This window comes from Notothenia coriiceps, unplaced genomic scaffold, assembly GCF_000735185.1.
Source record: "Notothenia coriiceps isolate Sejong01 unplaced genomic scaffold, NC01 NC01_scaffold00022157, whole genome shotgun sequence".
Lineage (NCBI taxonomy): Eukaryota > Metazoa > Chordata > Actinopteri > Perciformes > Nototheniidae > Notothenia > Notothenia coriiceps.
In genome coordinates, this window is record NW_011354858.1 from 25,380 (window position 1) to 43,496 (window position 18,117).

General features: G+C 39.9%; 2 protein-coding genes across 2 annotated transcripts; one reads left to right on the forward strand and one right to left on the reverse strand.

Moving 5' to 3' along the window:
- Window positions 1-679: 679 nt before the first annotated feature.
- LOC104953791 (ankyrin repeat and BTB/POZ domain-containing protein BTBD11-A-like) lies at window positions 680-1,972 on the reverse strand. The gene has a single exon (XM_010780797.1). The coding sequence runs from the start codon at window positions 1,577-1,579 to the stop codon at window positions 680-682; it is 900 nt and encodes a 299-aa protein (XP_010779099.1). The 5' UTR covers window positions 1,580-1,972.
- A 3,431-nt stretch (window positions 1,973-5,403) lies between these two features.
- LOC104953787 (cryptochrome circadian regulator 1) lies at window positions 5,404-18,117 on the forward strand. Its single transcript, XM_010780795.1, has 12 exons — window positions 5,404-6,300; window positions 12,696-12,804; window positions 12,891-13,033; window positions 13,545-13,729; window positions 13,846-13,934; window positions 14,130-14,270; window positions 14,907-15,218; window positions 15,648-15,799; window positions 16,222-16,424; window positions 17,201-17,308; window positions 17,528-17,630; window positions 18,016-18,117. Exons 1-11 carry the CDS (start codon window positions 6,143-6,145, stop codon window positions 17,626-17,628), a joined length of 1,701 nt encoding a protein of 566 aa, XP_010779097.1. The 5' UTR covers window positions 5,404-6,142; the 3' UTR covers window positions 17,629-17,630; window positions 18,016-18,117.

An 18,117-nucleotide genomic window follows, 5' to 3' on the forward strand; every position in this document is an offset into this window, starting at 1 on the left:
CAAGTCCTTTTGTTTGGATGTGAATTACACGTGCTAAGCAGTTGTTATTCCCTATAACATAATTACACTGTTTGCAGTCATATACTTTCCAACTGAGCAGATTATCATGTTCATGCACTGTGAAGAATATTCTCACAATCACATACTCTTAAAAATCAATCAAAAATGCTATTTGAAACCATACTCTCCTCAAAGATATGAATACCACTTAGCATAGAGGTTTATGAGTGTGTTGTTGTGATAGAAAATGCAGTTTTCTCCTGTCAAGACTCATCACTTCCAGCTGAGTCACCATTTTTTGGTTTAAAGATGCAGCAACTTGTTTCTAGATGTTTCTTGTCAAAACACATAGACATTCATCAGAATAAAGTGGAACTGGGAAAAGTGAATACGGTTTGGCTTACATGATGGAGGATTTTACAAGTGTAGTGATGTAGATAGGCTTGGAGCACAAAAGTGACAAAAGATTGTCCAATCACATTCCAGTAGATCATCACTCAGTTATTTGTCACCATTTGTGCAGTCACTTGTTCCTAGATATTTCTAGTAGGAATTCCCTCTGAATAAGGTGTGAGTTGTTTCAGGGGTAAAGTTAAGTTAGATTATGGTGGATATTGCCAAATTGGCTGGTACTGGGCAGAGGTGACAAAAGAGGGTCAAATCACATTCTTTCACATGTTTAAACAAATAACACCTGGTTGGCACTGAGCTTACCACTTGAGTTCTTCCCACAGATGAGGTGCTGATATGGCTGCAGCAGCCCCCAGATCTCAGAGTCGTTGTTGATGGCTTGCTCCAGAGACTCCAGCGTAAACTTGGGCACGCCGTTGTCCCTCTCCACGAGCGCGCTGCGCAGCACGCGGCTGAACACCTCTCTGAACAAACTCTCCATGCAGGCGGTGAGGTATATGGCAGCGTGTTCGTGGATTCTGAGCGCCACCCGGCTATCCACCATCCACCTGAAGAACTTGCCCACCGAGAACACCATCCCGCAGCGCGCCGACTTCCCGCGGCTGAACTTGTCCCCGGTGCTCATGTTGTAGAGGGACAGGGCGCTGAGGGCCGCCGTGATGCAGTTCACTGAGATGGTCCATGAGAGGACCACCTTGATGGCGCTCTGGATCTCGTGCTTGGTGCACTTGGCGTAGCGCAGGCTGAGCCGCTGCGCCTCCCGGGCCACCCTCACCAGAGCGCTGCTGATGAGAGCGGAGAGCCGCGCCAGCACCTCGGGTGGAGGGTCGCCCACCATCAGCTCCTCGTCTTTCCTCAGTGCGCCCTCCACCTCGCCAAGGCTCCATGGCACGTCCTCCAGCTCGGGCAGCTTGGCGCACTGACCCGAGCACTCCAGTATGTCCGTGTCCTCCGCCAGGACGGTGTTGACTGTCTCCAAACTGTTCTGTCTGCTGTGCATGGACTCTGTCAGATGCCAGCCGTTACCCCCATGCACGATGGACTGATGCGTGTCGGAGCAGCACAGCGACACGCTGGACGACCTGACCGAGTCCGCGGCTCCACCATAACCAGAATCAAGCGTTAAATCCTCCAGCGTCCTCACGACTGTCTTACCATTGCCTGCCATAACTGCACCGCATACTGTTGGGTATGCTTGGTCTCCCAGTTAAATGCCACAAAGTCGTTTTCTTGCTGTTTCCCATGCAGCCGCTGCGTGGTTGTATTCCCCAGATTCAAAGAGTGAAACGTCAGAATAGAGCCTGTACTTTCCTCCTACTCTAAGTGGCTGCGTGTCTTCGATATCCTCCAGTCCACAACTTCACACGCGTAACCTGAGAGCGCACACTGTCTGCAACAAGCTCAGGACTCTGGAAGGGAGGAGGAGCCTGCAGCCCCGGGGGCAGAAACAAGCCAATCCGCACATCCATCAACTTTGACTGACATCTACCTGCTGCTACCTTTGAGCAAAGGCTACCTGGTGCTGCTGAGGCTGAACTGCAGAATCAGAAATGCAGTTGCTTTGCCAGCCAATATGATATTTGTTGCCTTGTATCTGCAGTGAAGGGATGGAGACAGTGTCAGGATGAGAGGAGGTTTCCCACTGAAAAGACACATTGGGGAAATGTGGATGCTCTCTTGATATTCCGAAGAAAATGTAGTAACAGCAGGAGAGAGGAAAAAACATGTCCAACCTTTTTAATTGAATATTATCACAGGAAAAAATGTCACATTGTGAAAGAGCATTAAGCTTGGAAGGGACACAAACATAAATGGTGCATGTTTTGATAAAATAACTTCTTTTTTAGAGGTCAAAGGTAATTGACATTACTCTCCTTCAGCTATCCTGATTCTTATCATAGCAGCAATGCTGCTGGGTGTGTATTAGTTTGAAAAACCTGCTTAATGTGCAGTTTATTTCCTCAATTCAAGTAGAAATAGATTAAATGAAAAACAAATATATTTTATAATATTGCCATGTGCCTATAATTTTAAATGACACGTTGAAGTCTTTGTCTTTTTCCATTATGCTCATCTAAAAATACAAATAATATCCTTTTGAAATCAAATATGTTTTTAAATTCTGGATTTCGTTCAAAGGAGTTATTCGTCCAACTATCTGAGATGCATGTTGCTCTTGTGTCATGAGAAAAGAACATAGCAGAATATGATCAATACATTGTGAGGCTGAGCAAGAGCAGTGTGCAGGATGCTCAATCTCAAAACTCTTGACAATCCACCCTGCTGTGGAAAGTGTAGTTTTTCCTGAATCGCACAAAGATAAAACACACAACTCTGTCCTGCAGTGAAAAGCTTTGTTGGCATGCTGTCCACAACTAGTGATGAAGTGAAAGGGACTGCAGCATATTCTTGAGGAACACCATAACCTTTAATGCTAGATCATAAATATTTTACTGTCCAGAGCACATGTCCAACATCTACTGATACAGTCCTGCGTCAAGGTTTAGCATCACTTTATCATGATGTTGGATTGATTCTCCAACATTACATATTTTATTTGCCGGGCCATAACAACAATGAGTGGGTGATTTGGATTCTGAAGACATGCTGAGGGGAACAGTTGGTGGAACGATGATTCATGCGTTCTGCCGGGGCTTCTCCTTGTACGTCTGAGCTGGACCAACCATCTGTCCACACTGCCTGCCATGCCATTGGCCCTTTCAGATTTTCTTTGCATGACATGGCAGTACCCATGCCAGCACTGAAAAAAAGCAACTCATTACATTGGAGTTTTCAGAAATGATGCAACGCCCACTCTGGTGATTGACAGAGAGAAGTGTAAAAACAAATTGTGCTAGTGTGTAGGGTTGGCTTACAAATTATAATAACGTATTTCCACACTAATGTATGTTTTAGAGCAGATGCTCTATTAATACTGGACATAGAAATACTTTGGGCCTCTGAATTTTAGTGGATACAACTTTTTCCAGATAAGAACAGAAGATTTTTATTGTGTGAATATGACTTTATTTACCTGTCAAGATAAGGGAGATTGGGATAGGTAATGAGATGAAAACCAGTGATAAGAAAAACCAATAATGAACTCCAGAGAAATTAATTAACTATTTATTAAATGCTAAAATGCATGATGCATAATACTCCATCTATACATATACAGAGTTTATAACTGAATGTCGTCATTAACACGTCTTGTTTTCCAGTGTGTGACAGAAACTGAGTTCATCTCCAGCAGTGTGCCAAATCTCTTGATGCAATGCAGCATATCTTGCTGACTAACCCAGGTGAGAGTGGTGGAGGTGGGCAGCTGCTCCTCTACATGCACCGTGGTCCTCCAAAGCTTGTCCTCACGACGTATTAAGCCTTGGTTGCCTGGTAACAGCAAAAAAAGATCATGATTTTCCCAGCAAGATGATAGATTGCTAGTATTTTGCCAGCAGAATGAGTGTATCCTATTCACTCAATTCTTTAGTCATGCTGCTCGGTTACATTTCAATTTTATAATTTCATACTGTGTTTTGGTAGATGTTCCTGCGAGTGAAGTACTCTGTAGTCTCTCTATATTTTATTAAGCCTTTTGCTTGTTCTATGTTCATTATTTTGTATATATTTGTGAAGTGACTGTGAGAAACTTTGACTCATATTGTATTATTGTACATCATTATACAATATGTTTAACACCATATTATTCCGTGGAAATGTTGGCTCATGAAATGTAAAAGACAACAGGAAAATAACTCTTATTATCATGTATGGATGTAGTAGGCCTACATTAAGTTATCATCTAACTTAGAGGGAGGGGTTAGTGGTGTGATACTGCCACTCAGTGACATAAACAAGGTACTACAGTCCAAAGGCTGCATTTCATGTCTTTCAAAATTACAATATATTGAGTAAGAGATTATGTTTTATTTAGAGCATACACTAAAAGCATAGACTATAAATTAAAAAAAAGACAGTGTGGTGTATATCACTACTTCTACTTCTTATATTATCATAATACAACATTGTAAATAAACCTCCTACACTTAAAGCTCTCTATGTAAGGTAACATAGGTACAATTACTTGTATATCAGCTTACCAATTACATCAAGGTACGTTTATTTGTATAGCATATTGTAACAGCAATGCAAATCAAACAGTTTAACATAAGACACACAATGTTAAAATAAAACTAAGAGAAGCAATGTGAGAAACAAAAGACAACATTAAGATACACAGAATCTTGAAAAGACTATTCCTGAATGTATAACCTAACATGCATTTTAATTCAAAAAGCACTTCTGAGCAAGCTGTGGTGAGGAAAATCGTTTCTAAAGTTCAAATAGGCTGTGATTTGTACTTGATAGCCAACATCTGAACATACAGAATGCTATAACTATTTTAGAGATGTTTGCAGATTTCTCTCTGCAAGAAGGGCAAATTGAGTGTACCAAATCAACGGTTTAATTTATTCCTGTGCGTCAGCTACAACTACAGCTCTACGATGAGACACACGCACACAGACGCGTGACCCGCTCATCATGCCTGACTTCATGTGCTCATCCGGGTTCTTTTACTGTCAACAAGCCAGCTGGCTGAGTGTGTAGGGGTCGGGTTTTCTGTTGATACATTTAAAGTGTTACGTTTATACACCAACAATATGTATTCTAAGTGTATGTGCAGTGCACACATATCATACAACTATTAATCATTAAACAATGTATTATTAGCTTGTCATACTTGTAGTAAACAAAAAAAGAAATACTAGGCTACTACTGCGTAGCCTACCTGTGTCAAAACAGGTCAAAACGTGCAGTATTTTTTATTTTTTAAAGACGTCAGGACTACCATAACAGGATATAATTCAACATTTTAAACACAATTATGTTCATTTTAAATGTACAACTGTCCCAGCTTCTGGAAAGCACGCTGCAGTACGTGACATCGCTGAGACAACGCACTGAGCATTTTAGACCAATCAGAAAGCTGGTAGCTTAGTCTGGGCGGGGTCACACTTGTAGGTGCGGCGAGAAGATCGATCATCTATTCGTGGACTTTGAGGAAAATGTACTCAAAAACATCCGACTGACAGTGCAGGAGAAGACTCAAACGGGACGGAGAATGATTTTTCAAAGCTATTTTTATGTTCAGGTTGTTTTAGGACGACCCTCTTGAGAACATCGAAGGAACAGTGTTTACATAACACGGCGAGGAGCAGCCTGTTTCCACGGTGACTTCTGACCGATAACAGAAACAATTTGAATTGACAGGCTAGTTGATCCCTCTGCTTCTTGCTATTCATTCAGAGTGCAGGTAGGCTATACAGAAGCATTGTAGTGCATCATTATACACGCTTTTTTCAGAAAAACAAGTTATACAACGCAAAACGAGATGACTGCCTGTCAGCGGACTGGGTCCTAAAGCCCACCGGGTTGCACATCTTGCCCAAATAGTTCATCAGCCTATACTATTTTTAAATTCTTCGACATTATGGAAAAAGTTCTGTTAGAACAAGGTTAATTGCAAAGTTGGACTGCGTCACTAAAAAGCAACGAGCCGTATGCTTCAATAGCATACGAGCTGAAAAAGCATACTTTTCTTTTGACATTTGGATTCCCTGTGATCTGGTCTTACGTCCTTCGATATATTTTTTGTAACCAAACAGTGAGTTGGAGTAAGAAAATAGACTTAAATAACACAAAGGAAAACCAGGACTCGTCCACTTGAGTAATGGTCATTAATACGATCCACTGGTTCAGGAAGGGCTTGCGGCTCCATGACAACCCGTCGCTGAAGGACTCCCTTCTGGGGGCGGATACTGTCCGCTGTGTCTACATCCTCGACCCCTGGTTCGCAGGATCCTCCAACGTTGGCATCAACAGATGGAGGTGAGCATCCACACACGCGTGCATAGCCGTGGGAACATGTTTCAAATGGGGGGTGCTGTGGGGATGACACCAGGGCTGGTTCTGACCAATGTGCTGCCCTATAGGCAATATTTTAGCTGGCAATGAAAAACCTCTACAAAAGACCAATCCACTACAAAAAGAGAAACATATTGACATGGTGGACAGCTTATATAAAAAGGCTTCAAATGTATTTAGTATTATAACATATTTTAATTGGGGGGTGGACTTCACATACTCTAGGGGGGTCCGGGGGTGCCCCCCCGGGAAGATGTTTTTAACATTTTAGTAAAATGCTTCAATCTGGTGCACTTTGAGCGCCCAATTACTAGAGACTGATCTAGGGGGTACAACTCTAAACACCCATATGAGAAAGATCGGTTTGCATTTTATTAATCAAATAAGTATGTGAACATAACCAATAACCCACCATAGCCAATAACAAATAAATGTAACTTACTTTATTTTTGTTGGTCATTCATATCTTATTTTACCAGTTAACATTTATTTATTTATGCAGATTTTTAAATCTCTCCAGTTTTAAACGATATTTTTGGTTTACTGTCCTATAGTATACATTGGAATGATTTCAAACCTGCTTTTATTTATCCTAATAATTATAAAGGTGTGCCTTGGCAGTCTTTTATTTATCCTAATAATTATAAAGGTGTACCTTGGAAAGATTTGTTTACATAAATTGTGATCAATACGTTTGAGATTCACTGAGATAATTTAGACTAAGTGAACTATCTAAACCCTCAGAGTCCTTTACCTCACTGAGCCTCTCAGTCTGACAGGACAGAACTCTCCCTCCACATTATTGTAGAAACAGTTTCTTATATCCGTTAGCGCAACAGAAGCTAACAACAATCCCCGCCGGTACCGGTGCACCCCCTCTCTCTATCTCTCTCACTTTGGCTGTGAGCTGCGGGCGCCTGATAAGCCAACATCCCCCACTTTCATCACTACAGCCCATCGTACAGGGCAAATGGAAAATGTAAATGCGGTGAAAAGGGTGTTATCTTTACTTAATTATGAATGTTGTTAAATCAAGGCTGGAAATTCGTTTTTTTTGTATTATATTTGTATTATATCTTGTAGAAGTGGAGATCCCCTGTCCTCCACCAGGGGGTGCTGCAGCACCCTCAGCACCCCTACTTCCCACGTCCCTGCAGGCGTGCATTCATGCATTTCATTGTAACAGAGGAGGCACCATTCACATAGCCCCTCACTGTGATCCATGCACGTCTGGTTAATGGCACACCCATTACCCCACCTGCAGCAAATGCATGCAATGTACCTTATTTACATAATGTAGTTGTGCTTATATCCGATGATTAGTGGATACATCGATCGAATTTAGATTTTTTTAAATTATAATCGATTAAATTACTTTTACAAAACAAAAGTATTAAAACAATTCCTATATTCTCTTATTCCAGCCTCTTACATGAGTGATTATTTTTGATCTTATGTTATTGTGATATTTTTGAACATTTTGCATATTTTTGACAATGTTTTGACGTTTCATAGACTAAAATTAATTATGATTTTTTTTTTTTATGAATTGCAGATCATTAAATAATCCATGAATATCTGGATGCTGTGATTTATTTTAATATAATTCTAAATCCCTGCCCCTTGTTACTCTTCTTGCACCAAATGCAGGTACTGTGCCGTATTTGCATTGTGTTTTTGTGCTTATATCCGATTTTAAGTTGATAAATTGATCAGTCAATTGATTTTTGGACATTCAATAATTATTTTCGGTTACTTTTCAAGCATCTGCTACTTCCAACCCCTAAGAAATTATGTTTCTGGCTTTTCTGTGCCTTTTTAATAAAGTTGCAATGATGAGTCGACTAATTGATTAGGCGGTTGGAAACTATTTTGATGTTGTCAGCATCTTAAAAATATATTTATTTCATGTATTTCTACTTCATATATGATAATAACCCCTATTGACCCCTTGATGACTCTTTATTGTGGTTTATTGTAACTATTATGCAATATCTGTTGTGCTTGTTGGTGCACACATTGGCACCTTTATCTATTAAAATGTCACACAATGTTTTGTGTGACTACAAGAGAAAAGCACACAACATACCAAATATAGAAAGCATGTAAAACATAACCGCATTTTGAATTTGTTTACAGCAGGTGTTTCCTTGAGATGTTGACTGCCACTCTGTATGTTTTGTTTATGGCACAGAAGGAAATTGTAATCCTCTTAAATGTTTCAGAAGATAAACATTGTCTGTCTCTACATTCAATCGGATAATATCATAAAACTGTTTGTTTTACATCATCTGGATTATGACTGATATAGTACTGACATCATTTTGATATTTGTTAACACCATAATGAACAGCCATTGATAACATTGTCAATAAGATGAGTGATAATTGGTTTGCACTCCTCCATTACATCATGATTACTCTACCCAGTAATTATCATAAACCAAACATCACTTGACTTCCAGATACATAATTAATAGTGGTAAAAATTAATGGGTCGTTTCTCCTTCTTAAATGGTGAGTAAGATCTGAAATTGGGTAAACACTATTTTGGCATGTTGATCCTCATTTCACTGCTAAACTGTAATTCATGTGTGATGGTGGAGGCGTGTGGTGCAGTGGGTTGAGCGTTGGTGTTCGGATCAGGGGGTCACAGGTTCAAACCCCACTGCAGTCAGCATGTCGTTGTGTCCCTGGGTAAGACACTTCACCCCAAATTGCTCCTGTGGGGATTGCCCACAGTATTGAGTATGTAAATCGCTTTGGATAAAAGCGTCTAACAAGTAACATGTAATGTAATCCAAAAGGATTGCCGTCTATAAACATTATAGCTTCTCACTACTTACAGCAGCAGCACTGCTTGTACTGGACTGATGCAGTGTCAAAGACATTAGTTAATTCTCCCATGGGGATTAGTAGACACTTTCCACTCTTCTAAGTGACTAATGTGCTAAATCCTGAGGTAAAAATAGGGAAATGTTTTTTTAATTTATTTTGGCCTAGACACAGTGGTAATGTAATAGTAAAGAAAAACAAACGCTATTGTTTCAGTAATCTTTAACAGAAATGATGAAACAATTCCCAATAATTTCTGATGTTAGCCTGTCAAATTAGAGGATTTACTTCTTTTTGTGATATATGTTAGATTATCTGCATATTAGGACTATAAGTGGAAGACATTTGAAGATTTCACGTTACATTTGGTGTTCCACAGACTTAAACGATTATTGAATAGTTGGAAAAATGTCAACACTAATACCCACACACCATTGGTAAAGAGGCAAATCATGAATAATACTTACATTTTGTAACTGTCATTGTAACTGACATTTCCTGAATTCATTAAGTGTTTGCATGTATGAGGTCAAGATAGGGACATGCTTTTTAAGTCTGGTGTATGAAGCTTTACAGGCTCAAGTGGTTGAGATAGGAGTGAGGTGTTATGTGAGTGTAATGTGCAAACTTACAACGCACTGGCTTTATTCTCCACCTTTTTATAGCCCTAAAATCAATCCTGCTGAACCTCGTTGGCATCTTATTTACCCAGCCTGCTCTGTGTGACCCAGACATTAATTCATCACCACCCCGAACACGTGTGCTGTAGCCTGCAGCCAGTTTACTGCCTCTGTTTAGGAACTCCTGTATTAAGGCTTGCATATACACACCTGCTGCAGCAGAATGGAACAGCTCTGAGCTTCACAGTGCAGTCGGTGTCTCGCCGGATGTTTGGGCATAGCTCTCCTGGCCACTGTGCGCTCTAGTTTGCATATTGGTCCCATGCCGTCACTGGAAGAGTAGGGCAGCAGCACCGACAGCCTTTTAAGGAGCGTCCATGTTACCCTTCAACAGTTATGCATCAACAGTCTGGGGTGACGATACAGAGCTCCCACGCAGATCACTCAGTAATCCCTGGTTCATTACCTTTAATTTCTTTAACATCAGAAGTCGACATAAAATATTGTGAGATTCCAAATCTCGTCTTTATTAAGGCCATAGGTATGAAAATGTGTCATCTTTATCGCTTAATACAACTTAACAGTGCCGCCAACCACCTCTAAATTAACAGTTAAATCAACACCACTTCTAAACAATTTCAACATATCCTGAACATTATAACTTGCAGGAAGGCAGGATTCACTGAAGGACTTTTGTATTGTAATGACACATTGTACTGTCCAAATCCAAATTGACTAATGTGCCCCTTCAAAAAAAACAACAACAACAAACTAACAGGTTTTTATGACACTTAGACTAAACACTAAAATAGTGGTATTGATAGTTATCAGGCTCTGGAACATTTCTGTCACGCTGATGCAACGTGATGATAATGCTGAAGGCTATCAGAAGCTCACTATAGCCTGTAGCGTCTGTAATTAGCGCTTGTTCTCACCCTCCTGCTATCATTAGAGTAGCTTATGAATCAGTGAGCAGATGTAGGGAGCATCCTCAGTGCAGGAGGCGGCCAATCACAGATTACATAACCTCCAATGACTTTCCCTCTCCACCGACATCTCCATGCATTGCACAAGTAGGTAAGTGTGTTAGTAGTGAACCTTCTATGGTCTTTTTTACCTACTTTTCCTCCTCTGCTGCTGCTTACGACCCCTATTAACTCTTGTAACAGCGTGAGCTAGGGCTGAAAAAAGTAATTGAAAGCCTACTGTGGACTAATGCAATATCCAAATAGCAGGAGGCCATATTACTTAAAAAGCTAAATATGTCTCAAAACCACTCTTCATGAAGTGTTATGGTGTTGCAGAGATGTTACAGCCTACAAATCGTATTCTACCAAATTATCAAAGAATTATTTTTTGTTACAGATCATCAAAAAAGAATCGCATCACTATTATTTACATATTTGTTCAATGAAAATCACTACCTGGTATATTGTGAATCATATGACACTTAGCCCAAACAAGGGCTACAACTAACAATGATTTTCATTATTCATTTGTATTAGTTTTTTTTTAATATTCATACATTTCTCTTTTGGTCTAAAATAAAAGCAAATGAATATTTTTGGGAATTGCTAAGAGCTTTGTTTTTATCTTATCACCCTATATAAACATAGCTTAACCCTTGATGCGTTTTTTTCTAGTCCGATGGTCTGTCTTTGTTGACCCTGGAATTCAGAAAAGCTTATTTGTGATTTATTAGTGATATGCCGGGACTCAATACCAGACTGGCAGGATACATCTGGGCTGAGATATTAGACAGGTTTTCAGTGGCCATCAGATAAGACTGGGTCTGCCTCCTGATGCCTCCAGTGAGCCGGTTTTAATATCAGTAAGACCTGATTAGACCTGGGTGATACAGGAAGCCTCCTACAGAGTGTGGTACCTATAGCAACAGAGCAGGAAGCACCACCATACTGCCTCTCGGTCTGCAAGCAGGTGTGTGTATGGCAAGGTTTCTTATTTTGTAAGGAACATAAAAACAAAAGACGGTTCTAATTTTAACGAACCGCTTGGATTTTAATCATGTATTATAGTCAGTTCTGTGAATGGGACACGGTAAAGGTCAACATGCTGTTTGAAAGTAACACTGCAGTATAAGACATTCTGCTGCCGAAGCATATCACACTTTTATTCATGAACAGTGGAGGTTAAATTAGGCTTTTCTGAAGGGATGAATGTTCAATTGCACTGTGTAGTTCTACTATATTCAGGTCCAAAATACTGCAGTGATAATGTGAGAGGTGAAGGTTGCAGACAGTTATTTGTCATTGGGATTAATTGCCGTATAAATGGAGAGAGAGATCATTTAAAGTTATATAAAACCATATACCAGGACACTGTTAAAAATAGAGTCCCCTGCAGCAGTTGCTTTCATGCATTTTTTATAGTTTCAAGGATGTCTTTTTCCCCCTTGTTATCTAACAACAAGGACATATTTACCCGAAATGCGCTTCTTCAGCAGCAATAAGATGGCTGCTTGTCCTCCCGTGTCCCCCGGCTTCCAGACATTATCTGGGTCAAACCTTTCTGCGTACGTTGTAGAACCTTCAGATTATTTTGGGAGATGAATTTAAATCCCCAGGTGACACATATATGAACACTTTTCACAGCAAGTTGTCAAAAAAGGATGCACACAATGCCTGCAGATTGGGTGTAGAGAATCCAAATGCTTACGTCCCTCCTTAATTTATATTGATCTCGTCTTATATCCTCATTAACGTGAATACAATGGATTCTTGGATTAGGTTGTCTGAACATAATTTTCTGACAACCTAATCAGGTTTAGCTGTTTAACCTCCAAACTTTGATTGAAAGTAACACACAGTCTCTTTTTCCAGCTTCCACTTGTCATATTTTTGAGCATTCAGCTTTATGTTGTTTCTCTGTCCCTGTTGTCCTTCAGGTTCTTATTGCAGAGTCTGGAGGACTTGGACTCCAGCCTCCGTAAGCTCAACTCTCGACTGTTTGTGATCCGAGGCCAACCCACTGATGTCTTTCCCAGACTCTTCAAGGTGAAGTCTGATTCACCATTAAAGCCTTAAACAAACCCTGTTTAGTTTATTCTGTAGCTAACTTTTGTTAATTCCCGGTTCTCCAGGAATGGAATATTTCTCGTCTGTCCTTTGAGTACGACTCGGAGCCCTTCGGGAAAGAACGAGATGCAGCCATTAAGAAACTGGCCTGTGAGGCTGGAGTGGAGGTGACTGTCCGCATCTCCCACACACTCTACGACCTGAACAAGTGAGTTCATTCCACCCCTGACCCCTTTACCACTTCTGCTTTAAAGCCAAATCTTTTTGGGTTTTCTTTTCATTTAGGATTTTCGTTATGAAAAACCCAGTTCTTCAGTAGGAAGAAATATATTTAGTGCAGCTGTTGGAAGAATTAAAAAACAGAAATAAAAAACAAATATCAAAAAATCAAATGAATGTTTCACAATAACTTATTTGGGAAAAAGCATTTAAGCAAAATGTCAGCAAATGTATAATGGAGAAAAATGACACATTTAATTGGATGTCGAATAAGTTGTTTTCCTTTTTGAATTGCGTTTGATTCAGGCTAGTTTTTGGTATGGATAAGGGCATTGTTACTGGAGTATTTATTTAAAAAAAAAAGTTTGTAGGTTGTTAGAATTTGTAAAAAAATAAAAATAAATCCAGGTTCCGCGTGACATCTTAATGCATGTACATTGAACTTTATCTCTGTGTCTATTTGGTGTTTGACTCTTTGTGTTCTCTTTTCTCTCCTGCAGGATCATAAAGTTAAATGGGGGTCAGTCACCTCTGACCTACAAGCGGTTCCAGACCCTCATCAGCAGGATGGATGCGGTGGAGGAGCCTGCAGACTCCATCACGGCGGACATCATGGGGAAGTGCAGGACGCCGCTGTCCGAGAACCACGATGACAAGTTTGGTGTCCCCTCATTGGAGGAGCTGGGTGAGAATCAGTAATCTTTGGTTTGTGGTGTGTGTTCAGATAGAGCATGACCACACATTTAAATTATTCAACATTATAGTCAGAATTTTTATATTTTTTAAATGTGATGCCTCCAGGTTTTGATACTGAAGGTCTGTCCTCCGCTGTGTGGCCGGGGGGAGAAACAGAGGCCCTCACACGACTCGAGAGGCATCTGGAGAGGAAGGTCAGTCAAACCAGATAAAGAAGGACTAGCTTCTGTCTTGTTATTTAAAAGAAAAAACAGCTACTTCTGGCTATTGACTAAACATGTTTTCCTTATTATGTAAGGCTGTTTTCGATAAACCTTGCCACCTGTTGTGATATCACACCATGCTGTCAAGTTTTTTCATGCCTGATCATTCCTCCTTGTTTCCTTCAGGCGTGGGTGGCCAACTTCGAGCGTCCCAGAATGAACGCCAACTCGCTGCTCGCCAGCCCGACCGGCCTCAGCCCGTACCTGCGCTTCGGCTGCCTCTCCTGCCGCCTCTTCTACTTCAAACTTACCGACCTGTACAAGAAGGTCAGTCATTAAAACACATCTGAACATATTAATGAACAAATGTAGTATCTAAAATATCTGATGAACACTGTAATGGTTAAAGTGGGTTAAAAGGTTACAAATTAGAGGGTTTGTCCTTTTTATTTTTCATGCTACATTTATATTATTTTGGATTAAAAATAAAAACATTTATAGAAGTCTACAGTCTCTTGGCACACTACTTTTGATGATATACATCTCCTATTTAATGGATTAAGAAAACTAATTTAATTGGATGTTGAATAAGTTGTTTGTGAATTGCGTTTAATTCAGGCTAGTTTTTGGTAAGGATTCAAGCACTGTTACTGGATTATTTATAAATATATAAAAAATAAAATAAAAAGGGTTTTAGGTTACTTTATCTAGTGGTTCCCTATTTATTATCTGTATTGAGGTGACGTCTTTCTATGTTGCGCTAGCTCCCTCTTGTGGTGTGATGATGAATTCATACTCAAAAGCAAACCGTTACAGTCACAAAAAGGAAGTATGATTAAGAACAATATATTATTTTAAATATATTTTTGTATGCCTGGCCGTTTTTGTAGACTTCTGTATCTTCTCTAATACTCAGCATTTTCACTCAGGCTTTATTCCTGATTTTAACAAACTAATCCTCAGGTGAAGAAGAACAGCTCCCCCCCTCTCTCGCTCTACGGTCAGCTGCTGTGGCGTGAGTTCTTTTACACGGCAGCCACCAACAACCCCTGCTTCGACACGATGGAGAGCAACCCCATCTGTGTTCAGATCCCGTGGGACCGGAACCCCGAGGCGCTGACCAAGTGGGCGGAGGGCCGCACGGGCTTCCCCTGGATCGACGCCATCATGACGCAGCTGAGGCAGGAGGGCTGGATCCACCACCTCGCCCGGCACGCCGTCGCTTGCTTCCTGACCCGGGGGGACCTGTGGATCAGCTGGGAGGAGGGCATGAAGGTAGACATTTGCAAGTTTTATTATCTACATTTTATTTCTAAATGCTATTTGTACTTGTTATTCTGTTCATTCTTACAGGTTGACCCACAGGTCCTTTAAAAATACTTATAAGGCATTGAATTCATTCATTCATCTAAGTATATACTTTCTTGCTCATATCTCAATATTGTTTTAGTTTGTTGCAATTTACATTTTCCTTTTCCTACTGAAATGACCAAGTTGGATTATTAAGATGACCCAACCTTCTGAATCATAACACATTTTTACAGGAGAATACAGGGAATGACGTTTTTTAAGGCATGTCTGGTTATAGAAACATGCCAACAATGAGGTTAATACACCCTTTTTAAAGCTATTTAGAAAATAAATCCAAATGTATACACTACTTTATGTGATATTAACCACATCTTGGCTTGTGTGTGTGTTCAGGTGTTCGAGGAGCTGCTGCTGGATGCAGACTGGAGTGTGAACGCAGGCAGCTGGATGTGGCTCTCCTGCAGCTCTTTCTTCCAGCAGTTCTTCCACTGTTACTGCCCGGTGGGATTCGGCCGACGCACAGACCCCAACGGAGACTACATACGGTATGCTGAGAAAGTGATACCTTTTAATTGTTACTGGGATGTTAAATTGATATCTTAATAGCTAGTGTTTCAAGGTTCTTTATTTGTAGTTATGTCTATGAAAATCTTAGGTCACAGGCTTCTCCAACAGTGCAACACAATAATACAGAAAAACAGAAAAATATAGTGCAAGTAAATATTAAAAAGTAAATACAAAAATAAAAATTGTTTAAAAAAAGTGAAATAGTGAAATAAGAGTCTATATGCAAGCTATTGGAATGATATATTAGATAAATAGATAAATAATTACTAAGTAGCAGATGAATGTTATGGATGTTGTTACGACAATTCAGGTGTTTAACAGTCTTTTTAACCTGTGTCGTGAAATCATACCACAACGATAAATGACATCCGCATAAATTCTTCTTCATCTCTTCACTCAGGCGCTACCTGCCCATTCTCAGAGGCTTTCCAGCCAAGTACATTTATGATCCCTGGAATGCTCCAGAAGGTGTGCAGAACGCAGCCAAGTGTATCATTGGAGTGCATTACCCCAAACCCATGGTGAACCACACAGAGGCCAGCCGGCTCAACATTGAGAGGATGAAGCAGATCTACCAGCAGCTGTCCTGCTACAGAGGCTTCGGTGAGGACAGACCACCAGATGCATCCACTTATTACAAATCTTTATTATACCACCTGAGGATCAACTTGTAATATTGTTGTCTAATTTAACCAGAGAAAAGTTAATACATGTGAGTTTTTAAGACGTTATTTAAACAAATAATGCAGGTTTAAATGCTGAGGCTGATTTTACCCTTCAGAACATAAAGAACTGGTCATTGCTTATTTTTTAATTTAGACTTAAAAATGACTTAAACCAGTTTGCCCTTTCTGCCTCTGTCAGCTTTCCCATTAATCATATTTTATATGCAGGGGTAGGTTCAGGGTTATGTAAGGAGTTGAACAACACAAACAAGTTAGATAACATTTCAGTATTATACAAATGTTTTGATGCAATTTAAGAATGCGAAATAAAATAGAGAAAAATCTGTTCAGAAATAAAATAATTAAAAAAAATATATATTTATCTAAATAGTTATAACATTGGAATACTACAATGACATTTAAAAAAATTAAATAGGGTTAGTTCACATTTTTAAATCTCATTGGTCAAGGCATTCTTAAGACCGTCAACATAATCATGTCAACAATTATAACCTTTAGAGAAAAGAAAATAGCCAACAAGAACCTGCCTTAGGCTACAGGTCTACCTGTAGTTCAAGTATTTTAAACTCAACATGGAAACTCACCATTGGTTATTGTAAACATTCTGAACTAGCAGTAATTTGCATTGATTGCGTATTTGTCTAAAGTAACTATAGTCTGTGTCAGCTGCTGACTGTCTGTCTGTGTCTTCAGGCCTTCTGGCTTCAGTTCCCTCCATCTCTAACGGTAACGGAGAGACGTCCTCTGAAGGGATGGGGTTCTCTGCTGATAGTACACACAACGCTGCTGCAGCTCCATCTGGTGAGCGGCATACTATGTGCAATAGCTTTTTGTTACTTGCGCCATAGTCTCTAAAAATATGAATTGGTTGAAGGTGTATCTTTGGATGAAAATTCCTCCTTAGAAACAGCCTGTGAAGTCCAATACCTTTATCATAAGCTCTTTTTTGTCTAAAGTAACAGATATAGTAAAATTGTATTTCTGGGTCAGCTTCCTAAACTGTTCTCTTTGTTACATCAGGACCTGAACACCACGTCTCCACTCTGTCCGGTGGGAAAAGACCCTGCGAGGACCCCAGGGATGGCAGAGGCTCTAAAATCCAGAGACAGAGTACACACTAAACGTAAGCTGGAAACTTATTTCAAACCCCCTACGAATAATTAGACGAGTAGGAAAATACTTTTAATGGAGACATATTATATATTAATGAGGTTTTAGTATGAATGCATATCACTGAGTTTTTGGAATCTTCTTTTGCACGGAGGTAGGTGAGAAAAACCAATGATTTGCATTAAGGTACAACAGGATGAGTAATTGATATACAAATATTCCCTTTAACAGCTATATTTATGTTAGAATTCACCAGAAGTATTACGAATTTTCCCATATATATATCATGTAAAGCCAATACATCTTCCCTGGCCCAGTTTGCATTTATCAGGTGTGATGAGTCATTTGCTGAATCATTTTTCGTTGTCAGTTAATGTGTGATTTCTCTCCCCTTACAGGAGTATTTGCACACAGCCAACACAAAATGGACGTGAAGACTTACACTTTTGTCCCAGCACTTGACTGTTGCACTTTAACAGGAGCATCATTAAACACACAAA

What these genes read in the sequence shown, in the direction of transcription:
- LOC104953791 (XM_010780797.1), bottom strand. Translation starts at nt 1,579, where the DNA reads ATGGCAGGCAATGGTAAGACAGTCGTGAGGACGCTGGAGGATTTAACG.
- LOC104953787 (XM_010780795.1), top strand. Translation starts at nt 6,143, where the DNA reads ATGGTCATTAATACGATCCACTGGTTCAGGAAGGGCTTGCGGCTCCAT. An exon ending in TCTTTCCCAGACTCTTCAAG is followed by an intron (nt 12,805 to 12,890) that starts GTGAAGTCTGAT and finishes CCGGTTCTCCAG; the next exon opens with GAATGGAATATTTCTCGTCT. An exon ending in TTACCGACCTGTACAAGAAG is followed by an intron (nt 14,271 to 14,906) that starts GTCAGTCATTAA and finishes ACTAATCCTCAG; the next exon opens with GTGAAGAAGAACAGCTCCCC.